The sequence below is a fragment of the Lagopus leucura genome, unplaced genomic scaffold, assembly GCF_019238085.1.
Source record: "Lagopus leucura isolate 7727_CA_CO unplaced genomic scaffold, USGS_WTPT01 Super-Scaffold_650, whole genome shotgun sequence".
Classification (NCBI taxonomy): Eukaryota; Metazoa; Chordata; class Aves; order Galliformes; family Phasianidae; genus Lagopus; species Lagopus leucura.
The window spans coordinates 5,012,612-5,038,806 of record NW_024962253.1 but is presented as its reverse complement, the minus strand read 5'-3'; the positions used below and the strand labels follow the sequence as shown (position 1 = coordinate 5,038,806).

At 39.3% G+C, this 26,195-nt stretch overlaps 1 protein-coding gene across 2 annotated transcripts in view; it reads right to left on the bottom strand.

The window, feature by feature from the left end:
• Positions 1–13,743: 13,743 nt before the first annotated feature.
• Positions 13,744–26,195, bottom strand: part of PIK3C3 (phosphatidylinositol 3-kinase catalytic subunit type 3) — a 68,849-nt gene continuing 56,397 nt past the window's right edge. For both annotated transcript variants that reach the window (XM_042862364.1, XM_042862365.1), the window contains 2 exons: positions 17,937–18,062; positions 13,744–14,510 (listed from right to left, as the gene is read on the bottom strand). In XM_042862364.1, coding sequence (XP_042718298.1) covers positions 14,496–14,510; positions 17,937–18,062 — 141 coding nt within the window. In that variant the 3' untranslated portion in view covers positions 13,744–14,495. The remainder of the gene's footprint in view (positions 14,511–17,936; positions 18,063–26,195) is intronic.

Sequence of the window (26,195 nt, the reverse complement as noted above, 5' to 3'; positions counted from 1 at the left end):
CTGTTGAGAGTTGTTGATACAGTCTATCCCCATGCCTACAGTTCTGGTTGGCAGTAATACAGAACAAACCAAATTCCAATGGAATTCATAAATTAAATATTTTTTTGCATCACTATGATATGATGTCAGTAACAATAAGCAGAAAATCTATCTTAATATGCAGAAGATGAATAGTCAGCCTGCAAACAAATGAAAGTGATAGGATGCAACTGCATGAACTGCAAACAAACATGACAGGGAGATGCTGCATCTTCTAACAGCAAGAGTAACTTTATGCAGCAATGCTTTCAGCTTACTGCTGGAGTAGGGTTAGAAACATTCCTGAAGCTGCAAAGTTTAAAATCGAGGCATCTTATCTAAAGTAAAGGTTTTTTGTGTCATTATGTCATCCAGAGAGAAAGAGAGCTGTGTGCTGAACATGTCCTTCAGTCAGCACTGGAGGTGGGAAAAGCGTGGCTCCAGTGGGCTCATGTCTCCACATCTACCACTGGCCAATGCCTGTTGTGCTCCAGCAGAAGCTCAGAGCTTCCTTCAGTCAAGTTTATATGTATAAAGTCCCTTGCAAACACTGCCAGTTTGCATTGCCACCAGGTGCCTGCACAGAAGCACCAACAGCATGGAAGAGCCCAGCCTGCGCATCATCATGGGATTTTCACCATACCCTACTGATGGCCCCACAGCTATGCCAATTTCTGTGCAATTTTTTTATCAGCACTATTCCCCCTCCTTGCTGTACAGAACTCTTTAATTTAATTATTCCTTCATTTTGCCTTTTCTCCCTCCCAAGCCTCTTGCTTCCCCTGTCAAAGCCTCATCTTGCTGTCACTCCTGATCTAATTAGTTCTCACAGAACACCTGGGTTCTCTGTGCAGGACTGACACTCTGTGATGTACCAGCCTTTTGCTCAAATGCCTCAATTAGCTTCCATTGGGCAGCGGGGTAACGGCAATAATATGACATCTGTACAGCACAGGGAATGTCTGCTCCATTATGGAGCTTTTCCATCACTTTTCAGAGAGAAAGAGATTACTGTGCCCTTAACTGCATCCCTGCCTTAGCCAGGGGGATCATTCTCTGTCACCTTGTTTCACATGCAGCCACTCAGCCTCACTGCAGATGTTGAATCTTGGAAAAAATGAGTCCGCTGTGAGAGAGACGAAATCATGAACCATCAAAGCTTTGGAAACAGTAATTTACTGGAATGCTTGGAGCCAGAATTGCAAAACTGGGTAAAGCTGTTATAACAGTTGCACCTTGATTGAACGCTGCTCTAATCCCAGCAAAGTGCAGCTCTTTGCCTTGTTTGGGCTGGTTATAAGCTTGAGGGTCTCCCAAAGCTGCAAAGCAGGACTTTAAAACCTTCATTAGGCTCAGATTGCTCAAGTTGTTTGCAATAAATTGCAGGCTAGGATATTCAGGCTATGTCCAAGCTATCACAGAAACTTTACATGTACTAGCTGCTGGAGAAATTTTCCCCCTGCTCTTCGGAAGGCTGTTGAAAGACAGTCCAAAGGGCATTCTCAGAAGCTGAAACTGCATTGACAACACTGAATGATTTAAAACACAACCCTAATACTAATAAAAGGTGTAACTAAATAGTTTGTTCAGAGCAGCTGAAAAGAAGGGAGGGTTGAGGCTTCCTAGCAAAGATGAAAGTTTGCTTCCTAGATCTGGAAAGATTAAACAGTATGTTTTAACAAGTCACCAAGTTGGGTTCATAAATTAGACTTTCACTAAATTCAGGCACCTATTAGACCTCATTTGGAGATTGCCAGGAAAGAAATAAGCTAATATAACTGACTGAATTTCTTCTACGGAAAGTGTAATGCAGACCATGAAGACGATCAGAGGGCTGGAGCACCTCTTCTACAAGGATGGATTGATAGAGCTGGGGCTCTTCAACCCCTTCTGGAGAAGAGATGGTGCTGGGGGGGAACCTGATAGCAGCCTTCCATAACCTGAAGGGGCCTACAGGAAAGTTGTGGAGGGACTTTTTGTAGAGGCACGTAGCAACAGGACAAGGGGAAATGGCTTTAAACTGGAAGAGGGTTAGGTTTAGACTAAATACTAGGAAGAAATTTTTCACTGTGAGGGTGATGACACACAGCAACAGGTTGCCCAGTGATGTTGTGTATTTCCCCTTCCTTAAAGCATGCAAGGCCAGGACAAATGAGGCTGTGAGCAACCTGGTCTAGAAGGAGGTGTCCCTGCCTATAGCAGGGGGTTGGAATTAGATGGTCACAAAGGTCCCTTCGAACCCAAACCATTCTATGGGTCTGTGATTCTACAACAGTTACTGAGTAAGACCTGAAACAGGAATCCTGAGCCACAGAACAGGTGAGCTTTACTGATCCTTCAGGTAGGAACAGAATTAAATAATAGATTTCACTTTGATTCCTTTGCCGAGCCATTATATCATTCCCCTTCAAAACAGTATTCCATTTTTCATGTCATTCTATGTAACTGGTAGCCAGTTAATTTCCTTCTGACAGAGGTCTCTTTTACAATCATAGAGGCAATGACACAACTTACAGAGGAATCCTTAACCTTCAGAAAGAAGCTGGAGTAGACTAGTGTAGACTAGTGTAGACTAGAGAGAATCTAGAGTAGATTAATGCACAACTTTTTTACTCAGAATCTTTTTTTTCTGCAGCAAATACTATTTCTAATTTCTAATGCTAATATTTTTGAACAAGATAGCTCCACTAGATGAAAACACAGCTCTGAAAAGAAGACTGAACTAGAAATGTATCTATAGATCTTACTACTGTGAGGAATGGGAGAAAATTCTAACATGCACAATCTCATTTGTCAGTGTGGCAGGATTTGCTTTCATAGCAAGTCACTATGTGATTAAAGAATTACTGTGTGATTAAAGAGAACAAAATCATTACATGCTTAGTTTTAGAAAAGTCTCCAATCTGTATGAGAGGCATTGATTCACTGGAGCACAGGCTAGACTGTCTTATGGACTAAAAGTATTTTTTCAAAGCTCGTTGTCTCCATGAATGCTATCTATAGCATCTCCTACCTGTCAGTGTTCGCACTGCCTGTTCTGCAATGTGCAGTTACGTAAGGCTCACTGACATCTGATAATTAGGAGCCAATGGGTTAAGAAAAATGAACATGGAAACCGTTTCCAAGGGGAGATTTTTCTTCTTTTCTCTTTTCATTTTTCAGGAGAGTATTTGATTAGCCTGAGACAGTCAGGTTTATAATTGAAAGCCAATTAATATCAGTCAGTCATCAAAACTAGCCACGCTGGGGAACTCTTAATACCCGAGGAGAGCAACAGCTTCATGGTTCATGTTCCATGGGGCTGCAGGTCATTCCCTTCCTCTATGTCTTGGACAAACACTGGACTTTCACTTTGCCACATTGTGCAAAAAAACCAGAGTTCTGACAGAAATCACAGAGCAGTCAATGGAAATGAGCAGCGCTCAGGAAGAAGGGCTTCAGCCTCCAATTTGCAGCCTGGCACTCAGAAAATACATTGGCTTCAGCCCTCCTTGTTCTGAAAAAAGCTTTATAAGCAGCAGGCAGCCAGAGTGATACGGCTGATGTGACTACGTTTGAGTTTTTCCTGAAGGACATTACAATTCCACAGAGCAAAGTCGTCTGACAGCATGCCATAAACTGGGAGGATCACACAATCTCTGATTCCTGATTTAAGTTTTGGTCTTGTTTAAACCTATAAAAAGAGGCATAACGTTGTGCTTACCCTGAGGTACAAAGGTCAAAGAAAGCCATCAAGAAATTCTGTCCGAGTTGTCAAAAAACAATCAGGATAATCTTTTGACTTTTTTTTTTCTTTTCTTTCTTCTTTCTCTTTTTCCCCCCTTCCTTTTTTTTTTTTTTTTTCTTTCTCTTTTTCTTATTTTTTCTAGTTCTTTTTTTTTTCTTTTTTTCTTTTTCTTTCTGTCTTCTTTGTTGTCTTTTTTCTTTTCCTTTTTCTTTTTTTTTCCTCTTTCTCTCTTTTCTTTCACTTTCTCTTCTTCTTCCTCTTTTCCCTTTTCCTTTTCCTTTCTCTCTTCCTTTTTCTTTTCTTTTCTTTTCTTTTCTTTTCTTTTCTTTTCTTTTCTTTTCTTTTCTTTTTCGTCTTTCTTCTTCTCCTTCTCCTCTTCCTTTCTCCTTTGTGTATTTTCCTTTTCTCATTGTGTATTTTTTTCTCTTTTCCTTAAGATGTCATCACTTAAATGAAAGATTTTTTTTTCCCTCTGCATCCAGCACTGTTCTCTGATGTTTATTTTGTGTCTGATGCTTTAAGTGTTCTGTCATCACATATGATGGAAGAATATTACCAAAGTAATCAAACTGTAGACAAAGGGATTTAGAACACTTACAGCTGCATTCAGCCCTCCAGATGAAGCTCATGACAGCTTGATGGCACACAAAGCAGCAGGCTCAGCTGCCAGCATAGCAGGTCAGTACTCACCCAGGGCAGATATGCAAGATAGAATTTTTAAAAAATTAGCTGAGCTACCCTAAATGAACCTGGAGGAAGTAACAGATGGCGATATTCCATGGGGCTCTTCCTATTCAAACATAACCTATTTTTTCCAGGTAAGTAACCCAGAGTTCCTCCTTTTTGCTATCTCATTCAAACATTTGCAATGAAGGCAACAACAGGATAAGGTGGTCTTAAACCAATGTAGACATAGAATTGATTTGAGCTCCTAATCACTGCTCCACAGGGACCGGCAGCATTTTATAAACAAGATGTATTTAATCACAGTGTCCCACTGACATTAGTTCAAAGGCAGTTACTGCTGCTCTCATCTTCAAGAGAGAACTTTCTTGCTCAGACTTCAATTAACTCCTGCATTGTCTAGCTGTACATTTTCAACCTTGTGCAGATCCTTTGCAAAAAATCTTGTCACTTTCACCAGTGTTTTCTCCTCAGTTTGAATACACAGGTCTTCAGCAAAAAAGGAAATAAGAAAACACTCCTGCCCAGACTTCTCCTTCCCTGCACTATGATTACACCATAGCTGCTTTTGTATTTCCTTTATTTCTCATAAGCAAAACCAAAAATAGCTACAAGGGTTTAGTCTCCTTTGTTTTCGTCTATTACATAGTGTTAGCATTCTGCCTCATGCAAATTAAGTTCTTTACTATTTTGCCTAAGAATTACGATAAACCATTTTGTCATCAGATATTTCATATATTTATATATGGTATATATATCATATATTTATAAAATTGTAAGATTTTCTTTTTTGTTGTTGTTTAAATGGGAAACTGTTCGGTCTCCTCATAAATGCATGTACTTTGCAAAAGGAACAGATACCTTATGACACATTATTAAGTCATTTTATTATATAACTCAAATTATTTCAGGCCTCTGAAAAGCATATATTTTTTTTTTTTCTTACTACAACAGTCTTGGGTATGGAATTATTTGTATTTATCTTTAATTACAATCTTTACAAGTCTTCAGATGTAATATTCATCAAAATTGGACACAAAAAAATGGAACTTTCTTATTCAAATCAGCTGTCTCTGCAAATACTGTCTCTGCTCAAGGTGCATTTTCTCTTTGTGACAGACAACAATTCTCTCTCATGCTAAGAAGAGTGTTTGTAGTGAAAAGGGACTACAGAGTGGACATGATTTATACTTCTAAACATATGACCACCGATGTGATGTCAGCTGTTCTGTGCCACATCTTAATCACCAGTGACAAAAGCCAAGAGGAGAGAGAGGGGAAGAATAGTAACATATTAACATACCTTTGTTGTAATCTTTCAGTTTCCAATGGCTTGCAGGTTCGGGAAATTCAAGAAGTGTATGCAATATTATATTTAACTGGCCTTGATGAATGTTTTTTCCACACATTCATCTAATTGCCACTTAGCATCCACAAAACACTGCAATAAAGAGTTACACAGTTCAATCACACACTGTGTGAAAAGCGCTTTCTTTTATTCTTTTATTTTTTTCAAACCTTTATCTCTGTAATTTCTTTTGGATACCATCTGTTCATTATGTAAGAGGAGAAACAATCCATTCTGTTTTGCTTTTTCGTCTAATGCTTCAAGCTTTTACAGAATCATCTTGGGAGGAAAAGGCCTCTTGAGTCCACCTAGTCCAACCCTCCTGCTCAAGAAGGGTCACCTAAGGCATGTTGTCAAGGATGACTGAGTTTTATGTACTTCTACTGATAGAGATTTCCAGTTTCAACGGGCAACCTACGTCCCCACGTCTGACTAGCCTCACAATAAAAGACGTTTTCTTGTGTTCAGATTGATTTTCCTGTGTTTCCATTTCTGCCCATTGCCTCTTCCCATCACTGGGCAGTAATGAAAAAGAGTCTGGGTCTTTCTAATTTTTACAACAAATTAACTGTACGCATATATTTTACATGTGCTACTTACATCCATTTACATGTGCTTTTTAATTTGAGCTTGGAATAATGGTTCCTTCCATAATTATTTCTACTATAGAGTCGCTCTGATCTTCCAGCGATACAAGTGAGAACCACTTTGCGAACATAGCGATGTGATGCTTGCTCAGATGAGCTTACAGATTTAAAATGATAATGAAAAGACAACACAAATGGATGCAAGAGATGAAAAAAGAACCACTTGGATCCCAGATGTCAGATATAAAGAATTTCAAGTAGTCTGAATATGAAATAGTAATCAGCTGCATGATATCCACAGAGCACTGTGATCAACTCTTTCTTTATTGTGTCAGCAGAAATTCAGTCTAATGATTTCAAATTTATTTCAAGTAAAGCTCCTTTCTTAAGTTTTTTAGATTGAAAATCCTGAAGTAATTTCCTTTCCGCCTCAATCATGCTTGATTCTAAGGAATTAAATAAAATAGGAGAGAAATAGTCCACAAAAGTCCCAAAATATTCAAAAAAAACTGCAGAAAAGTACAAATTCACCTTTAAATTCAGGCAATTTGCAGAAGTCTCTACATCATAAAAGTTAATGCTTTATTACTCACCCAGAATCATTCCAATACCAGTATCTAAACACATTTATTATTGAAAGTTATACAACAAGAAACTGAAATCAAGAGATCAGAGCAAGCACTGCTGAAGCCCAGCTACCTCATCACTGAGTGGTGTAGCTCATACAACAGAAAGAAGGTGTGCCACCCAAAGGGACCTGGACAAGCTTGAAAAGTGGGCCCACGTGAACCTAATGATCTTCAAGACAAAGTGCAGTGCTGCATTGGGTCAGGGCAATCGCAGATATGTGCACAGAGTGCAAGAAGAACTCATTGAGAGCACCCCTGCCAAAAAGGGCTTAAGGATCCTGGTAGATGAAAGACTTAACATTAGCCAGCAGTGTGCATTTGCAGCCCAGAAGGCCAACAGTATCCTGGACTGCATTATGTTGCATTAAAGGCTTAATACCTGTGTTGGTGCTACAGGTCCAAATGTTCGACTGGAAGCTGTGGGTAGGGTGAGCACATCAAAGAGGGGTGGCAGCCGGGTTGGGAAGTGATTTTCACCTTCTACTTTGTCATTATGAAGCCCTATCGGCAATACTGTGTCCAGATCTGAAGCCTCCAGCACAAGGATACAGAGCAGTTGGAGTGGAGTCAGAGGAGGGTCACAAGGATGACCAGAGATGTGGAGCACCTCTTTTATGAAGAAAGGTGGAAGAAGACAGGCTTGTTCTGTCTGGAGAACAGGAGCCTCCAGGCACATTGCATTACATCTGTCCAGCACGTGAAGGTAGCTTGTAAGCAGGAAGACTGTCTTTAAACAGATTTAAAGTGATAGGATGAGGGGGAATGTCTTCAAAGTAAAAAATTTAGTTTAGGCTAGATCTTAGGAAAAAAAAATTATTTATTCAGAAGGTGGTGAGGCTCTGGAAATGTTTCCCAGAGAGGTTATGAGTGCCACAATGTACGTGTTCAGGGACACGTTGGATGGGGCCCTGGCAGCAAGCTACAACAGTAATGTACTAAAGCCTATTATATTAAAAAAACAAAAAAACAAAAACAAAAACAAAACAAAACAAAAAAACCCGAAACCTTAGAAGCAAAGAGTAAAATTCTTATGGCTTAGCAAAAGACTCAAAAGCAAAACTGCTATTGTGGAATATTAGTTGGTATATGACTAGCGATATTAACATGTGCTACATAAAACAATAAAATAGCAGAACAACTGCTATGCCATTTGCATACCTCAATAATGAAGATGTAAGACTGAACTGTGGGTATGTTGATTTATTTTAAGTCTTAAAGCTTATTGTACAGCTTTGACTGAAAATGAGAAACTTGGAACTTATAATTCTCAGCTGTCCTTGTTTGCACTCATTTACAATCCATGTAGTGCTAAGCTATAAAAACTGTACAGCCTTAAGCCATCCTTCTGGCTGTATCTCATTATTGAATAACAATTTATCTATTGCTGCATATTAAATCAGGATTGGGTACCCATTAAGCTGGATGATTTGCGTGCAGAAAAGTTGGACCCTGATAAAAAGGTCTGACAATGTCTTGTGGCTATTGCTTGCTTAAGCTGAAAAACACAATCATCTTAGTTTGCTGTATAAACAATTCAGGATTTAGAACTCCAGGATTAGTTTAGGAAAGCAAAGAAATATCTTTGCTCTCCCTATTTTTTTTTTTTTATTACAGCTTTCTAAGATGGAGAGCCACAGCAAAACAATGTTTGACAGGAACATGAGTTCCAGCAAATGCATTTCTTCAGGCATCATTCAACTCTAAAGTATGGAACAAATAACAAGCCAGCAAACCAAGGCTGAATGTAAAACACAATCAAAACGATTTGCTGCTTGGCAGATTATAATAGCATTTCCCAGATCTGTCTGTAATTAGAGCCCCAAGCTATGGTACTTTTGTGTGAGAAGCTAAAAATGGGTTTGCACCACCAAGTTTACAGAGCTCAGAGCGAAACTGGAGTTCGTAAAGTGAAAAGTCTTCAAGGCCACTCGACAATGAAAGCCACAGCCAGAATTGTAACCTTTCTCTGCTCAACTCATTTTAAAAGGAACATTCACCAAATGTGAAGCAAAACTGGAGGTAAAATCTGTCATCTCATTTGTGATTAAGACACAACACCTCCATATTACATCCACTATTTTTCCCTTGATTCACTATTTCAACAAGTACTGCTCTTGAGGTAGACACTTCTTTGCCATATATTTTCTCTCTGAAAAGACTGCATTTTTCATACCAAACTTTTCATTGTTCCTCTGCTTTCCTTTGGAAAAAGCAGCTGAATTTAATTGTGGTGTAAAGCCTTATTGGATTCTGATCAGAAATCTCAGCTGAATCACTCCTACAGGGATAGCTTCCTGCCATGCACACTGCTGTCCTTGCCCTTTGGGCTTGTGAATGGATCAGATTCATTACAGCATCAATTGTCTCCTCCTTCACTTCTGGGTCAGAAAATTTAGTATCAGCATCAGTTACTGCATATCAGAGGTGAGCATCAGAAGTGAAAATCACTCACACGAGAATGGCTCTCAGCAGGGACAACCAAAGGAAAAAGGTGAAACAGAAACCTATCTCTGGGAATGCAAACTGGTAGTAGAGGTGCTGTGCTATCATCAGAAACCTCTCTGAATTCCTGTTATGTCAGTTGACAATGACACTGCATTAGAAAGGTGACAGACAGGACTGAGTGAGCACAGCTGACATCACCAGAAAAAGGAAAAAAAACAATCCACTTTGTATTAGAAAAAAGAAGCCCGTTCTCTGCAGTGGTGACAAAGTGCCCCTTGTCTCGGGAGCTGCGACTTGCTGGTAAGACACACAGGCACCTCTCTGAACCTGGATGTAGGCATGGAGCATTTGGGTAATTCTACCTGAAGTTCAAAGGGAAGAAGTTTATGAACACATTATTAGGAGCAGATACTTTTCTAATTCAGTCTAAGACGGCCTGATCTTGGTATCAGGGAAATTAATGGTGATGATAATCTTGAGAGAGATCACATGGCATACAAAGGACAAGCAGAGGATCAGGCCCAGCCAGCATGGGCTGATGAAAGGCAGGTTCTGCTCGACCAACCTGATCTCCTTCTGTGAAAAGGTGATCAGCCTGCTGGATGAGGGAAAGGCTGCAGATGTGATCTACCTAGATTTCAGTAAAACATTTGATGCTGTCTCCCACAGTATTCTCCTGGAGAAGCTGGTAGCCCGTATCTTCATTGCCTTCAGGAATGGAGTATCCACAATTTCTCTGGGAATCCTGTTCATCGGTCTCACCATCACCTAAGAGAAAATTTTCTTCCTAATGTTTAACCTAACTTTTCCCCCTTTTATTTTAAAATCATTCATCCATCTATCACTGTTTGCCCATGTAAACATTTGGTTTCCCTCCTGTTTATAAGCTCCTTTCAAGCACTGCAAGTCTGCAACAACTCTGTGGATCCTCCGGACCTGTTCCACGGAGCTTTACATCTTTCTTGCATTGCAGTCACTGGACACAGTACTCCTGGGACCTCAAAAGGGCAGAGCAGAGAGTGACAATCACCCCCTCTCCCTGTTGGCCACCCTTCTTTAGATGCAGCCCAGGTTACCACTGGCCTTCTGGGCTGCAAGTATATGCTGCTGGCTCATGTCAAGCTTTTCACCCATCGGAATCCTTAAGTCCTTTTCCACAGGGCTGCTGTCAGGGAGTTCTACCCTCAGTCTATCTACATACTGAGGATTGCACTGATCCTGGTGCAGCACGTTGGACTTGCTGATTAATTTCCATATTCTCAGCTAGGAAGCTGTTTACGTATGATTGTGCCAGAAAATAAACCTATTTGAAAAAGCCATTTTTCTTTCACACTGTGGGTCCTTCAGTCTCTAATCAGCTAGAGATGTTATATTAGACAGGCATGGCAGGAAAAAAGCCTTTAGTGACAATTAACTTTACAGTCCATTTCCCAGTGAAAGAAAATACTGGGGAAAAGACGGCACAAAATAATCTTCCTGTTTTATTGATCAAAGACAGAAGAATTTTTTTTATTTTTTTTTTTTTTTTGACACTGTAGAATGTGCATCTGTATGATCCATCAGTTACATTTTCATATTAACGTTTACCTGATGTTTATCTTACCTGATAAGATAGAAAAGGTGCCAAAGTGCCATTCTTGGGCATCACTGTTAGGACTGCACGCTGAAGAATACTTAACAGCCTGCCCATGGACGAAGCAATCTCAGATCTCCCCAGAGTACCCCACATTGGCTCAATCCTCCCTTATTATTTCTTTACTTTCTGTATATTGCAATTTATGAACTGACTGTCCTCCCATCAAAAATTCTGCAAAATCATCTTCTTCTGATTCTTCAGCATAAAGAGGAGAATGGGGAAAAGATTAGGCTTACCACACTTCTGTCAAGTGAAAGAATTCAAACTGGTTTTGCTACATTTTGCACAACCTCTAATTGTGGAGATGTTTCATGCTTCACTGCCATACAGCTTAACCCACTTCAGAAAGGATCACACCAGCTTAACTTACTAATTTTTGTGTGCAGATGAGCTACAAATTCCACTCCAAGCAGCATTCCTGCTGTTTCAGATTAGAATCTATGCAGGTGAACCAATCCACTGCTTGGTACTCCAGAAACAGCTGAGGGTTCAGCAGTTTCCTTTCCAAAGTGAGATTTGTCCCCTCAAGACAAAGCCTTGTTTAAATCACAGAAGCTTGGAAAGGCAGGACGAAACAAATATTGCACTTCAAACAGTTTCACTATTAAAAAGAATCATCACATCAACTGAAGAGATTAAAAAATCTATTTTAACACAATCCACCAGCAATCTGTTTTCAATGACTCCCTTAAGATACCATAAATGTATGCACTCAGCTACTTCAGAATAACCACTATATTTTATCATTGACTGATGATACTGGGTCATGTAAGTAAAACCTCTGCTGACTACAAAGGAAAGGTCATTCAGTAACATCACCTCTCTTTGCTCTACCAGGACACTGTGAGGTGTTAAGATACCCATTTTCAGCTCCTCCACCTCTTTTCCAAAGCTATTATTCCCCCAAGCTCTTGCAGAAGTGCTTCTTACTTTAGATTGCATGCAAGAAAAAGTCACACAACTGTCTGTAAGAACAGGGACAATTCCTGCCACAACTCTTTACATTAAAGCAGTCTCCTTCTTTTCCCACCCTGTGAAATACTTTTTTCACCAGTTACTGCTTTACACACACTCTCCCATTCAACAAGAAAATAAAATATACATTCATATATATATATATATATATATATATACACATAAGTATACACTTTGTGTCACTTTCTGCTCTTGAAGCACTGGGAATTGAAACAAAACCATGACTGCATGGGCAGAGTAGAAAACATGAATACATGGAATCATTTATTTTGCTTTCCTCACTCTCAAACCCAACAGAAACATCAACAGAGATTACAGGAAAAAAGAAAAAAATAAAAATAAAAACAAGACCAATACAGATGTTGAAAAGCAAAGAACTTACAAGATGACTTCCTAATGCTGTGTCTCTAGTTACACAAAATACAAAGTCTTTCATCTGCTGTATTTATCTTCTCTGTAATTGCTGCTGGAGAGGTTTAATAGGATGACATGACAAGTTACACAGTGACACAGCTGGTACAGTCCTGTTTCCCGCCAACAACTGCATCATGCTCTGCTACATATGACGGAGTTCACAGCCCCACTCTATGCACCATTTCATGCCCCCCTCTCCCTTTAACACAAATGTATGCTCGGAGTGAAAACGCAATCCGACATTCACCTGAGGAGCTATTCAAGGGATTCAGAACTTACTGGAGACGAACACAATTATGTGGGAACATAACGGATTACGTGGAGACAGAGACATAGAAAACCAGTTAAACTAAACATTCTTCCACCTGTTAGTCAAGATTTTAGACTAACATACTGGAAAAGATGCTTTTCATTTAGAATAAAATTGGGTATTTCCTCCTGCCTACATGACACAAGTCCTTAAGCTGAATGAGTACACTGAATGCCTCTTCAAAATAATTTTAAAAGACAGGAAAGTTTTTCTTTTTTTTTTTTTTTTTGGTAACGTTTTCTCTAAGCATTTGAAAACACCCTGCTCTCAAAAATTTCTTAGAAATATACCACAAAGTCCTGTGTGCAATAACAGGAAACACATGTAATTTGTACCTCTGTCAGATGAACAAGACCAGCAACCGCTGCAACCAACCATAATTAGTACTAGCCATAATTAGTACTCCTTTAAAGAAGAGGCACCTAAAGATAGGAGGTACTGCTGTGGCTACTCTGTGGCAGATCTGCCAGATAATGCAAATACTAAGTGATTAGGGTAATGCAGATTCTCTGAGCAGCACAGACCACGAGGAGGACAGGTGTTAACCGATGTTGTGTGTAACAAGCAAATTTGGGTAACACGCTAGAACCACCTGTGGGCCTTTTAGAGCTCTGGTGGATCTTCCTCCATCAAAGCAATTCTGTTTGTCAGCAGAAGCAGCAAAGACCAAGACCTGTTTCACAAATAGCAGATTCATAACTAAATCAGTCCTTCTTATAACTGGGAAGGACAAACAATTACTGAAAAAGTAACAAGCACTTACATTCATTTATGAAGAGGTTATTACTTTGCTGACCATTCAAAACAGATTCATTAAGCACTCACTATGTGGCACAAAAGTCAATTTATTCCTGAATCGAGAAAACTCAGTAGTGAAAATCCTTTCAGAAAGCTAAGAGTTAAAAACATAATCCTCTACCACGCCACGTCTCAGCAGGTAAGATTAAACAGACAATACAGAACAACTCAAGACTGTAATAACAAAGAGTTTATTAGAGTCAAGAATATATAATCACTGTACAGAAAACATTCAGAGTTAACGTGTGAAATACTGAACTGCTCACTGTGCATTACGGTTGCTGAGCCGGTTAGTGATCATTTAATTGACTGCCTACAGCTGGCTAACTTATCAGCAGATAAAAACATTTCTGTAAGCAGGGAAGAAATGATTGTCCTTTCTAAACGATAACGTTTCCCAAGGTCAGAAAGAAAGGATCATACAAATTATATTTAAAACTTACTCTTGGAATAAAGGTGGTAGGGGGAGAAGAGTGGTTAACAATCCCATGTTCTTCCGCAGTGAGGAACAGTTGCTGCACTTTGTACATACACATACTCAGTACAGTAACTATTTCCATTTTTAAATAAGGAAATATTGCCATCAAGTCCAGCACCTTCCAGGTGAACTGGGAGGAAGTTGTGTACTTCAACCTTTGAGGCTCATACATTTCACCAGAAAGAAATACCAGAGTACCCATGCCTGATGGATGGTATAAATAAACATTGGTTAAAAACAACAACAACAACAACAAAAGGTTATTTTCAAATCTTCAAAGAATATCTTCAAAGAATAAAGACTCAAAAAGCTTCTGAGCTCCCAGTTTTCCACACTCCTAAGTCTTTAACTTCTGCCTTTTAGTACTGCTTGGTGAAATCCATAAAGGCTTGAGAAGTTTATTCTTGAATATTTGCTGAGACCTGTTTCCACCCATCGGAAAAGGCTTATTTTCTCCAGTACTAAAAGGGAAGAAAAAAAAACAGGAATTTGTTCAATCTTTACTTACTCTTAGAAACCAAAGTTAAGAGTAAATTGAACTCTAGGTTTGAAAGACACTGAAAATCACTTCCCAAAAAGGCAGGTGATTTTCACAATCCTTCAAGAGAACAGACAACTTAGAAATCAACTCTACCTGGCATTGGACAAATAGTATCACGCAATGTACACAGTCCTGGTGGTGGATATTCCATGTTTTACTCTGACAAGCAAGACTAGATCCCACCAAAAGGATAAAAGCCAGAAGCACTGTCTCGAGTAAAAAGAATCACTGCTGCATTCTGGGATGTAGCAGTACTGGGAACACAGCTTTGGGATACCCTAAAGCCTCTTCACATTTACAGTTTAATTGAGTTTGCACCTTAACGGGGCACAGTCATTAGTACAATCCCAGCTGCACAAATACACTTTAGGTGGGACACTCTTCATTTTCCAAGTTTTCCCTTTTTAAAAGTCAATGCTTAATATTAGCCCAGGATACAACTGATCTGAGTTGTATATTCACAAGGAACAAATGTGAAGTGAGTTACTCCAACTGGAGAGTGTTTCCCCCTTCTGCAGAAATAATGCTAAAATGAAAGCAACTTTCCAGGGAAAAATAGCTATCCAGCCTTTATTAGTATCAACTGAAATTAGTACGCACTTTTTCTCATTTCTGAAGCAATGCAGCACTGCACCATTCACTTATTCTAAATATTAAATTTATTTAATCATCAAGAGTTCGTTGATAACCATTATGAATAAATACCACATAAAAAGGTCTGTAAAATACCTAATAACACATTAGAAACTAAAGGCTTCACATGAACTGAATCCAATTCACAATATTATTACAAGAGAACTCTACCATGCTGATGCCAAAATACCTAGTCTATTTTACAGAAGAACACTACTACCTACAGAGTGACATATCGAGTGTTCATACACAATGGTTATTGCAACAACCAACCTTATTAAAAAGCTTTTAACTGTTGCAGTGGAAAGCATAGATTCCCTAAAGGGCTATTTTGGAGGCAGTAGGAGAATAAATACCTATTGATAAATTAAAAACAAAAACAAAAAAAACTTGAGGGCATTTCAAAAATGGAAAATTGTGGTTTTTTAGGACCTAATTTAAGTGACTACCATTACACCTGCATAGGTTATTTGTTTGGTTTTTTTTTTGAGACAATTTCTATGACTATTTAGAGGAAGGTCATCAGCAATTCAATGCAGTATTGTACACGAACAAACCGAAAGCTTCAACGAGCCATTGTGTAAGGTGACTACTGCAAATTCAATTATGCATTAATTGTTCATTTGTTCAACAATTTACAGCCTCCGAAGACTTCAACAACAAATACTTAAAAAGAAGACAGCTTCGGAAAATTTTGATTATTGAAGTAGTAAATATCACTACAAAGTGTCCTACCTCATTTTGTAATATAAAGAGAATAAACTTACACTTTTTTTAATTTTTTTTTTTAATACAATCTCTAGGATGTTAATTCTTATGAACTGCCAATTCATCTGTGACTATTCTTTTTGTATCCTCACACTGACATGCATTCAGCGTTCTACAAGGGGAAGCCTGCAGCTGTAGCTTTTTACAGTGTAAGAATGAAGGCAATAATCAGAACTCCAAAACTAGCCGAAGACTCCTATATCACATGGGGCTAAAACATTTTAAGCACATAATCGCAGGAAATAAAATAGAAAAAAAAAAAGCTAAAGGACATAGATGTCAAACACTACAGCAGCACAAACTCTGCGCACAGAGTTCACAGCCTCATGAAAAACAGCTTGTTGCTTAAAACACCATTCTAGATCTAGAAGCCTCAGGTTCATATTCTTGGTTACTGTATGTATTCTGAACAAATCTGTCTTGCAATTATAAGAGCAGTTGTAAGGGTTGAAGAAAGGTCAAGCTAGAATAAGTCTGAGTGGAAAAAGAAAAGGTCAACTAAATCAGATCCATAAACTCTGACTTACTAAAACAGTTTCACAAATGCAATAACAATTATGTAGTACAGACTGGCAGTCACCCAATACCAACGAAGTAAAAAGATATGTCTTAAAAAGTCACTGTTGGTATGTGATTGAAAGAAAGGTCTACACACATACTGGAGGCACTTGAAAATTTTAATCTTGGATCTTTACAAAGGCCTTATTTATTTATAAGATCCTGAGTTGTTAGGCATTTTTCACTTTTTAAAATAACCATTCCACAACCTATGATCAAATTCATCCATAATATAACAAATTTTGAAGCATTTTCATTTTCCAACAGAAAATGTAAAATCACCTTTATAAAATATATAGGCAGATGAAAGTGACATTTTTACTCTCTCCCCTGCACTGTAATGAAGCTTTTCAAAATAAAAATTTAATTTGTAGAACAATAAATTCTTTGGAACTCCTTTAGCAATATGAATAGCCACAGAAACTGAGGACATCTGATTTTATCAGTTTTTGATCACTCTTCTGAAGGATTCAAAAAATATCGGTATAATGTCAAGCTTTTGAAACCACTTTTATCTTTTCTCTCAAATCTATTTATTCTCACGAGTCTAATATTCAAGTACTGCAATATCTTAAATCTCTGATAAGCACAAACTTTAATAGCTATACGGAATAAGCATTTTTTGTTAGCACAACTTCACTCAAATATTTAACTTCTTTTTAATTACTATGAATTATACTAGGATAGCAGCCATACATACGGTTAACAACTTTAGTCTACAAACTCTAGCAGGAATAAACTTCATTATTAAGAGACAACATTTTGCTCCTTTACTTGGTGATGCAGGTTCTCCACTACTTGACATCTTCTGGAAGCAAGGAGCCCTTTTCCCATTGTCCCAATACAAGGTCTCAGGCCAAGCTGCATTCCTGAATGAACTCTGCCTGTTTGGAGGTGCCTAACTGGGGACAACACCTTGTAGTGCACTATCACTACTGAAGAGAACCTTTATGATTTTTGAGCAGAGATCCTGGCCCCTCCTATGCACCCTGTTGTGCAAGCTGCTGCCTTAATTACAAAGGTAAGTAATTGCAACACACAGGTCAGGAATTATCACAAAGGTAGGAAAGGAAGGAAATCTATCAGCACTTTGGGAATGAAAGATACAAGAGTACTTGACTTTTCTCTTGTAGAACTCCAATGTTCCAATTTGCAGTTCTTACCTTTGGTAAGGCAGTCAGTTACATCTCAACAAGTATGTTTGCTAAGTGCCTAAAAGAATTTTCTAGGACCACTGAGAGCTTGCTCTGCAGTGCTGTCAGCAAGAACACATTTTGAACTTGCTGAAAAATAAATTAAATCAATGGTAACAATGAAGTCTTGAACTTGCCACTTTGAATCTGACTTTACTCAGTTTTCAGAAAAAAACACCAAGAAACTATCTCACCTGTGCAAACTTATGGATTTGTTCCACCACAGCTGCAAAGAGGGCATGGACGCTTTCATCAATTAGGCTCTGCATATAATGGACGGCTTCTTCATCAGAAAGGTCCAAACGGAACTTGTCCTGTACCTGAAATGGGGTGTTCATGTCAAACAGGAATTTAATTCAACAGTTACAGCATACACAATTGTACCCAAATCAACAGTAGCAGACATTGGCATTAAAACTGTAGAATTTTAGTAAATAATCTATTTAACTTCTAAATTACAGAAGATTACTGGCAATTAGCACTTTTATGTAAAATGCCAGATTTCTGAACTGCTTTAAAATGTCATTAAAATGTGTATTTAAAAAAGCAAGAAAACCCTCCCAACACTATCTCCATGAGTGGCTAGATGGAGACACTGCTATTCCATACACTGTTTTCTTTTAAAGCAACATATTTTAAAAATTGTATCCATTGTGCAAATAAAGCATTTTGCCTGTTAACTGCAATTTGTGTATGAATTAAAAGCCGAAAGCAGCGTCATTAAAAATAAAGCAACAAGATCTATACCGCCCTATTTCAGCCGTGGCAATAACTGTGATCCATGAATATTTACAAAGGCATAGTGAATGCCTTTTTGTGAATTCCAACTAATTTCAAGGCAACTATCAGGACTGCTCCAGATGGCAACACCTCATACGCACCGCTACTACAGACCTGCAGATTTTTCCTTTAGTACACAGAACTGTCAAGAGCTCAAACATCTAAAACAAAGCAAAAAATTTGCTTCTCAGGAGCTAAGTAATTTTAGTAGACAGTACTTTTCATCCCTCGAGAACATAATATGAGAGTCAGGTGCATAAGTGAGCACTTTGGATGAGTTCAAGTAATTGGAGGGAAAGAATTGATATAGTATTACAAATATCAAAACATAATTTCTAAGTTTTACAGAATCACAGAATCATAGAATCACAAGGTTGGAAACGACCTATCGTTTATATTCCTATCTAGTCCAACTGTCTCCTCATCACCATTGCACCATAAGCACTAAACCATATCACGCAGCACATCATCCAGACACCTCTTGAACACTGCCAGGGACTGGGACTCCACCACCTCCCTGGGCAGCCATTCCAGTGCCTGACCACTCTCTGAGAGAAAAAGTTCTTCCTTATGTCTAATCTATACCTCCTCTGGTACAACTTGCAGTCATTTCCCCGGGTCCCGTTCATTGCCTGGCAGAAGAGGCCAAATGCCTCTTCACCACAACCTCCCTTCAGGAAGTTGTAAAGTGCACTGAGGTCTCCCCTGAGCCTCCTCTTCTCCAGACTGAACAATCCCAGCTCCCTCAGCCGCTCATAAGACTTGTCCTCCAGATCCCTCACCAGCTTCATTGCCCTTCTCTGCACACGCTCCAGGACCTCCATGTCTTTCCTGTAGTGAGGAGCCCAAAGCTGAACACAGTACTTGAGGTGCGGTCTCACCAGTGCTGAGTAGAGGAGGATGATCACCTCCCTGCTCCTGCTGGCCACACCATTTCTAATGCAGGCCTGGATGCTGTTGGCCCTCTTGGCCACCTGGGCACACTGTTGGCTCATGTTCAGCTGAGCATCAACCAACACCCCCAGGTCCTTCTCTCCTTCACACTCATCCAGCCACTCATCCCCAAGCCTATAACACTGTATGGGGTTGTTGGGCCCAAAGTGCAGAACCCAACACTTGGCCTTGTTGAACATCATCCCATTCACCTCAGCCCAGCAGTCCAGCCTGTCTAAATCTCTCTGAAGGGCCTCCCTACCCTCAGGCAGATCAACGCCACCTCCCAGCTTGGTGTCATCTGCAAACTTACTGAGGGTGCACTCAATCCCCTCATCTGGGTCATCAATAAAGATATTAAACAAGATGGGCCCCAGTACCGAAACCAGGGGGACACGACTTGAAACGGGTTGCCAGCTGGACTTCACTCCATTCACCACTACCCGCTGGGCACAGCCCTCTAGCCAGTTCCTTACCCAAAGAAGTGTCTATCTGTTCAGACCACGGGCAGCCAGTTTCCCCAGAAGAAGCCTGTGAGGGACCGTGTCAAAGACTTTGCTGAAGTCTAGGTAGACTACATCAACAGCCCTTCCCTCACCTACCCAGGTGCCCAGGTGGCCAAGAAGGCCAATGGCATCCTGGCTTGCATCAGAAACAGTGTTGCAAGCAGGAGCAGAGAGGTGATTGTTCCCCTATATTCAGCACTCGTGAGGCCGCACCTCGAGTACTGTTTTGGGCCCCTCACTGCAAGAAAGATATTGAGGCCCTGGAACGTGTTCAAAGGAGGGCAACAAAGCTGGTGAGGGGTCTGGAACACAGGCCATATGAGGAGAGGCTGAAGGAGCTGGGAATGTTCAGCCTGGAGAAGAGGAGGCTCAGGGGAGACCATATTGCTCTCTATAACTTCCTGAAGGGAAGTTGTAGTGAGCTGGGGGTCAGCCTCTTCTCTCGTGTCATTAGTGATAGGACCAGAGGGAATGGTTTCAAGCTACGGCAGGGGAGATTCAGGCTGGACATGAGGAAGTATTACTTTTCAGAAAGGGTGGTCAGGCACTGGAATGGACTGCCCAGGGAGGTGGTGGAATCACCGACCCTGGGGGTGTTCAAGGAAAGACTGGATGTTGTGTTGAGGGACATGGTTTAGTGGGAGCTATTGGGAATAGGTGAACGGTTGGACTGGGTGATCTTTTAGGTCTTTTCCAACCTCAGTGATTCTATGATTCTATGATTCTACCAGTCTGGTCACTGTAAGACATTATTCTGTTAACATCAGTGTCTCAAAGCTTGCTGGGGACACAGACGGACTTGCTCAAGTCCAGGCAAGTCCTGGGCAAGGGTTGTGAAATCCTTTGGGGGACACAGATGGACAAGGCCAGGGGCAAGGAGAGAGATGAGCTGCAGCTAAATAGCTGTGAAGTGCTCTTTTGTGTGGACTTATCTCAGGATGATGGCCATCTCAGGGGGTACTCAATGACTCTTGCTCAAGGCCCATCCTTGTCACCTAGGCAGGAGAACAAGAAGGATAAAAGAGGAACCGAAAACCATGAGAACAGGGTTTCTGCCAACAGATTCCTCATGAAGAAGAACAAACATTTTCTGCCAACAGATTCCTCATGAAGAAGAACAAAGATTTCTGAAAACAGATTCCTTACAAAGAGGAACGAGGATTTCTGACAACAGATTCCTCACAAAGTGATGCCTGCATGCTGAAGTAGAAGAAGTGTCTGAGATCAGATTCCTCACACTACGGAATTCCCGCATGCTGTGGAACTCTCCTGGGCATGCTGCCTGAGCACTGTTGCTTCCTCCCGGATCGGCTCCAAGACCGCCACTTGCTACCTGCTTGCTGCACAAGGCCAGCCACGCTGCTGCTCTCTTCCCCCCCCCCCCCCACACACACACTGCTTCTGCCTCGGACCTTCAAATGTCGAGCAGCAGGACGCTGCTGGATGCTGGTGGTGACTATCCCCACTTTACGCAATTCTTGCTTCTTTCCTATCTTTCCTATTGCCCTCCTTCCCTTCCACGTCTCCCTGGTTAGGATTTGTAATAAACTGGTTGGACTAACATATGAACTGTTGTTTCTTAATCTCACGTTGGGTATACAGATATTAAAAGAACCTCCTCTCCCTCCTATAAATTGAAGCGAGACAGTCACCCAGTCATAGAAGGAGATGAGGTTGGTCAAGCAGGACCTGCCTTTCACGAACCCGTGCTGGCTGGGCCTGATCCCCTGGACACAGCGCACATGCCGTGCAATCTCATCCAAGATGATTTGCTCCATAACCTTCCGTGGTACAGTGGTCAGCCTAACAAGTCTATAGTTCCCTGGATCCTCCTTATGACCCTTCTTGAAGATGGGAGTCACATCAGCAAGCCTCCAATCCTCTGGGACCTCACCAGTTAACCAGGAGCGCTGACAGATGGCTGAGAGGGGGTCGGCAATATTATGATATGATGCATGTGCAAGAAGTTGTTTCAATGATTAAGTTTTTCATAGGGAAAAACTGTGACTTATTTCCTATCCAAACTTTCCCATTTTCCATCTCTGACAGTTGAGCTCATTACTTTTTTTTTTTTCCCTAGGAATTCTGCATCACAAATCTCTCATATAGGGAAATGTCAAAGTCTTAAGTTCCTTCTAGAACTTCTCCCAGATAAAACTGAAGACAGACTGTAAGCCAAAATGAAGTTTCTTTTGAACATTTTCTATTCATTTACCTTTATGCAATGACAAAAATGCCAATTTTTTTAGCAATGTTCTTAATAAAGCCATATTAATGATATATCATAATCTTTTCACCCCCTTTTGTATCCTTTTTATATATCAAGGATACCATATGTGCATCCACCCTTTTCTTTATGACAACAAAACCAACTAAGATTTCAGTTAATTATTACTCTGCATTCTTTCCAAAGCAAAGTATTTTAGAGAAGTACCTTTCAGCACTACAGTAAAAGCCTAAATTAATTGGCCAACTGTGGAAGGATAACACTGCTGCACTCAAAATATAGTTACAACTCTATTCTTATTTTCAACATACCAACAAAAAATTAAATTCTTCAGCAATATTATTTCAAAAGAAGTATGATCAGTATGGAAGGAAAGATTAAGCTGGAAACATTCAAAATCTCAAGAAAGCAAACAGCAGGAAGGGAATTAGAAAGTACTTCAGGCTAATACTTCTATTTTCATAGTAAGTGTTTGTTATCTCCCATATACATGTTAGAAGTTTGACAGTAAGATGCAAAACAGAATCAAGCTGAACTTAATGGACTTTTCACATGCTTGCAACTATGCACAAGCTTAAATACTTCCACAGCGGAGACCATAGGCTTCTATCATAATTATTTTCATGTTTACTGGAAAGGTGATTTGAGATTTTAGGCAAATTTCTATTTGCAGCTTCTAAGAAACAAAAACAATTCCTCAAACACTATCACTTTTTAACTATAGTCTTCAAGCACTTCAGCTATTTTCTGATGTTCTCACAGGAGAACTCAAAATCATACATCGTACATTATGATGCTACTTTACTCTAGGGGATTAATGACTCAGCTACTTCCCACCTTCCCCAGGAGCACACTGGGATGGTTACATATGCGGAAAGATTTACCCACAGTTACAATCTAAAATCAACTTGCAAGTAACAGCAGGATCAAATGCTGCCGAGTATGAGATCCTTACCTGAAAGTTTTTCAGCACTGCAATTAAAAATGACTGCTGCAACCTAGCTGAGAAGAAGCATGGCATGATGACAAATTATCTCTAGAGCTGCAACATCATCAAGAAATTTAATATACATTGACTTATGGTTCTTGTAACAAAACCAACAGTAATTGTTGCTTGAAATCTCTCAGCTCCAAAGTAAACCACGTGTTCTAAAAGCCAATAGCTTCTCACAGAAGATGTGCAACTAGCAAAAGATTTTTGCACAATATTATGCAAATATGGAGGTCACATTCTGATGAGTTACATAATTACCTAATTTTACACAGCTAAGAATAACTGTCGCTATGAATATATAAAAAATATTCCAATTGAATTATTTACCAACAGTTCTCATTTTGTCATTTAAATTTAACAGCTCTTATTAGTTTGCTATTAGTTTTATTCAAAGAGAAAATAAGTATATTTGATGAAGATATTTAAGTTTTTGTTTTGTTTTCAGAGAAGAAAGTTTTAAACCCCAAACTGTATACATACAATAACTTTAAATTTATTTCATAATGTTTCATTATTAGAACTTGAACTGTTATGGGTGACAGTATGAACTACAGTATCTATGAAAATACTAATATTGAATTTCAGTATCTTAAGTAGCCACTTTCTGTCAACCTGCACACTGGATAATGTAATTTAAAAAAGAGAACAAACGAAAAAAAAAGTAGTTACATGGACTCACAAGACTTAGAAATTCAGAAGGGAAAGATATAATGAAGATGAACTAAGCAGAACTGCTCAGAAAACAATATAGGAGTGTGGAAATTTAGGGATAAATATTTAAGTATTAATTAGTTTCAAATGAATTGATGAAGGGAATATAAAAGTTGACCATCACTGCAGAATCTTATGGAGGAAGAGGGAAACTCCTGCAGATGGCAAGCCAAAACAACAAAATCAAGCTCTATAATATAACCATGAGTAAATACTGCTTAGCAACATGATCATCACATGTAAAACCATAGGCTTAGGCTTATCAACTCTTGCTGAAATAAACTCAAGTGAAAAGCACTACAAGAGGAGAAACTAGTTAAGTGCCAGCTTCTTCCCCAAGTTAAATGTCAAGCACAAGCTGAAAATACAGCACGGTAACAAAAATAGGGTGCTCAGTTCGTTTTGATTCCTACATGTGTATCAAGTATTTACACACTGAAAGACTGCTAACATACTCAAACTCAGTTTAGAATTAGTGCTGTTAACCAAATTCATGTTTTGTGAACATCTGCAGATACAACTGACAGAATTATTGAAAAAAGTGGCAATGTATTTTGAGCAAACTTACTGCATACATAAGAAAATCCTCTTCATGCTATTTCACTCTCTAACTACAAGCCAGCAATTCCAAAGACTGATGGCCACTCTAGCATGTATTCTCACAGCAACATGAAGCTCTGTCACGGAGTTGACCAGATCAATCTATGTCCGTGACACTTTAATGTCCCGTACACTACATGATGTTTTGATGTGGAATACTGAAACCCAAAAACAAGAAACAAAAACAAAAACATAGAACCATGACAAGCACCACTGCTGGAGTTTACTGCAACAACTAGCTACAGATCTAGCTGTTAGCTATTTTTATAACTGTAATACAGAATTGCTCACTGCAAAGTCGGCTTACTCAAATGTAAGACAAACTTCAGTGTCCTCTTTGGGTGACAGTACGCATCGGATGCAGGAATCAGCAGCTACAAAAACCTCAAATGAAACCATTTGATAGTCAAGAAATTAATAAAATTTATTGAGATCTTCTGAGTTTTTACTGCTATGCCCTAAGAATGATAATAACAGCCAGCATTCACTGCTAATATAGCAAAAATTAGCATTTCATTCTTGGCTCAACCCTTACCACATTTTATCTTTTTCAAAAGCTTTCTCTGCTTTCTGTTGTTTGATTACAACACAGTTCAAACAACTCATGATACGAACTATTCAGATGCTCTATTCACATGAGTAATTTCATTTGAAAGGCTATCCTGACAATAGCTTTGTTTTGAAGGCTTTGATTTGAACAGGTTATAGTTTTCAAATGAGCTGGTATAAGCTTCAGCATTATTGTTTTTAAGTAAAAGCCAGTGAAGATATCTCTAAATCGATCTTACAGAAAAAAATTGGGTTTTAGCTCATGCAACATACAAAGATCACTGTTACATTTTAGAACTTCCTAATACTGGCCAAATATGTACTTATGATCAAATGAACAGCATAATATAATGAAACAAGAACACAGGAGTATTCTTGTACTCTATTCACTCTGGTTTATTCCAGCCTTTTTGGATTTCAAAATGAATATATATACAGAATCAACAGCCTATAAACAGTAAAGCTGGATGCGCAGCTGCAACATCATTACCCAAATGAACTTCTACCTAGGTAAAGTGAGCTCAGTGTCACTGTGACAGTATTACAAAGAATAAACCTCAGAGGAGGAGGGAGTAAATACAAATTCTGAAATCGCGAGATTCCAGCCAAGCAAAATTGAGTTCATTTCTCCTACATAGAAATAAGAAATCTCCTCTCAATATTAATAAATCTCAGATATGTTTCCTAGCTCCATCTTTCAACAAATATTAGTACTTTCAGTTAGGTGGAAAGGGACAGAATTCCACTTTAAAAAGAGGCATATCAGCCAACAAATTAGAAGTCTTTCCACTGACTTGAAAACTCAATTCTCATTTATCCACTGTGATAAAGAGGAAGAAAGATGACAAGGAGTGTTATTATAATCCAGATGAAAAAAACAAAAACAAAAACAGAAGAACCTCATAAATGAACTCAGGTTTGGAAACAAAGCTAGTTCAGAAGCCTTGTCTGCCACCTTATGTCCCAGTGTATTTGTTCCAGATTCTCTGCCTGTAGAACAAGAGTAATTTCACCTTGATGACTTTAATGTAAAAGAAACATTGAGCTACTTTCACAAACAGCAGTTACCTTCTGCTTACAGGAAGACAGTATTTATGCTACCTATGTTTCCTTCACCTTCACCTATAAATGCTACAGTTGCAGCATCTTTACA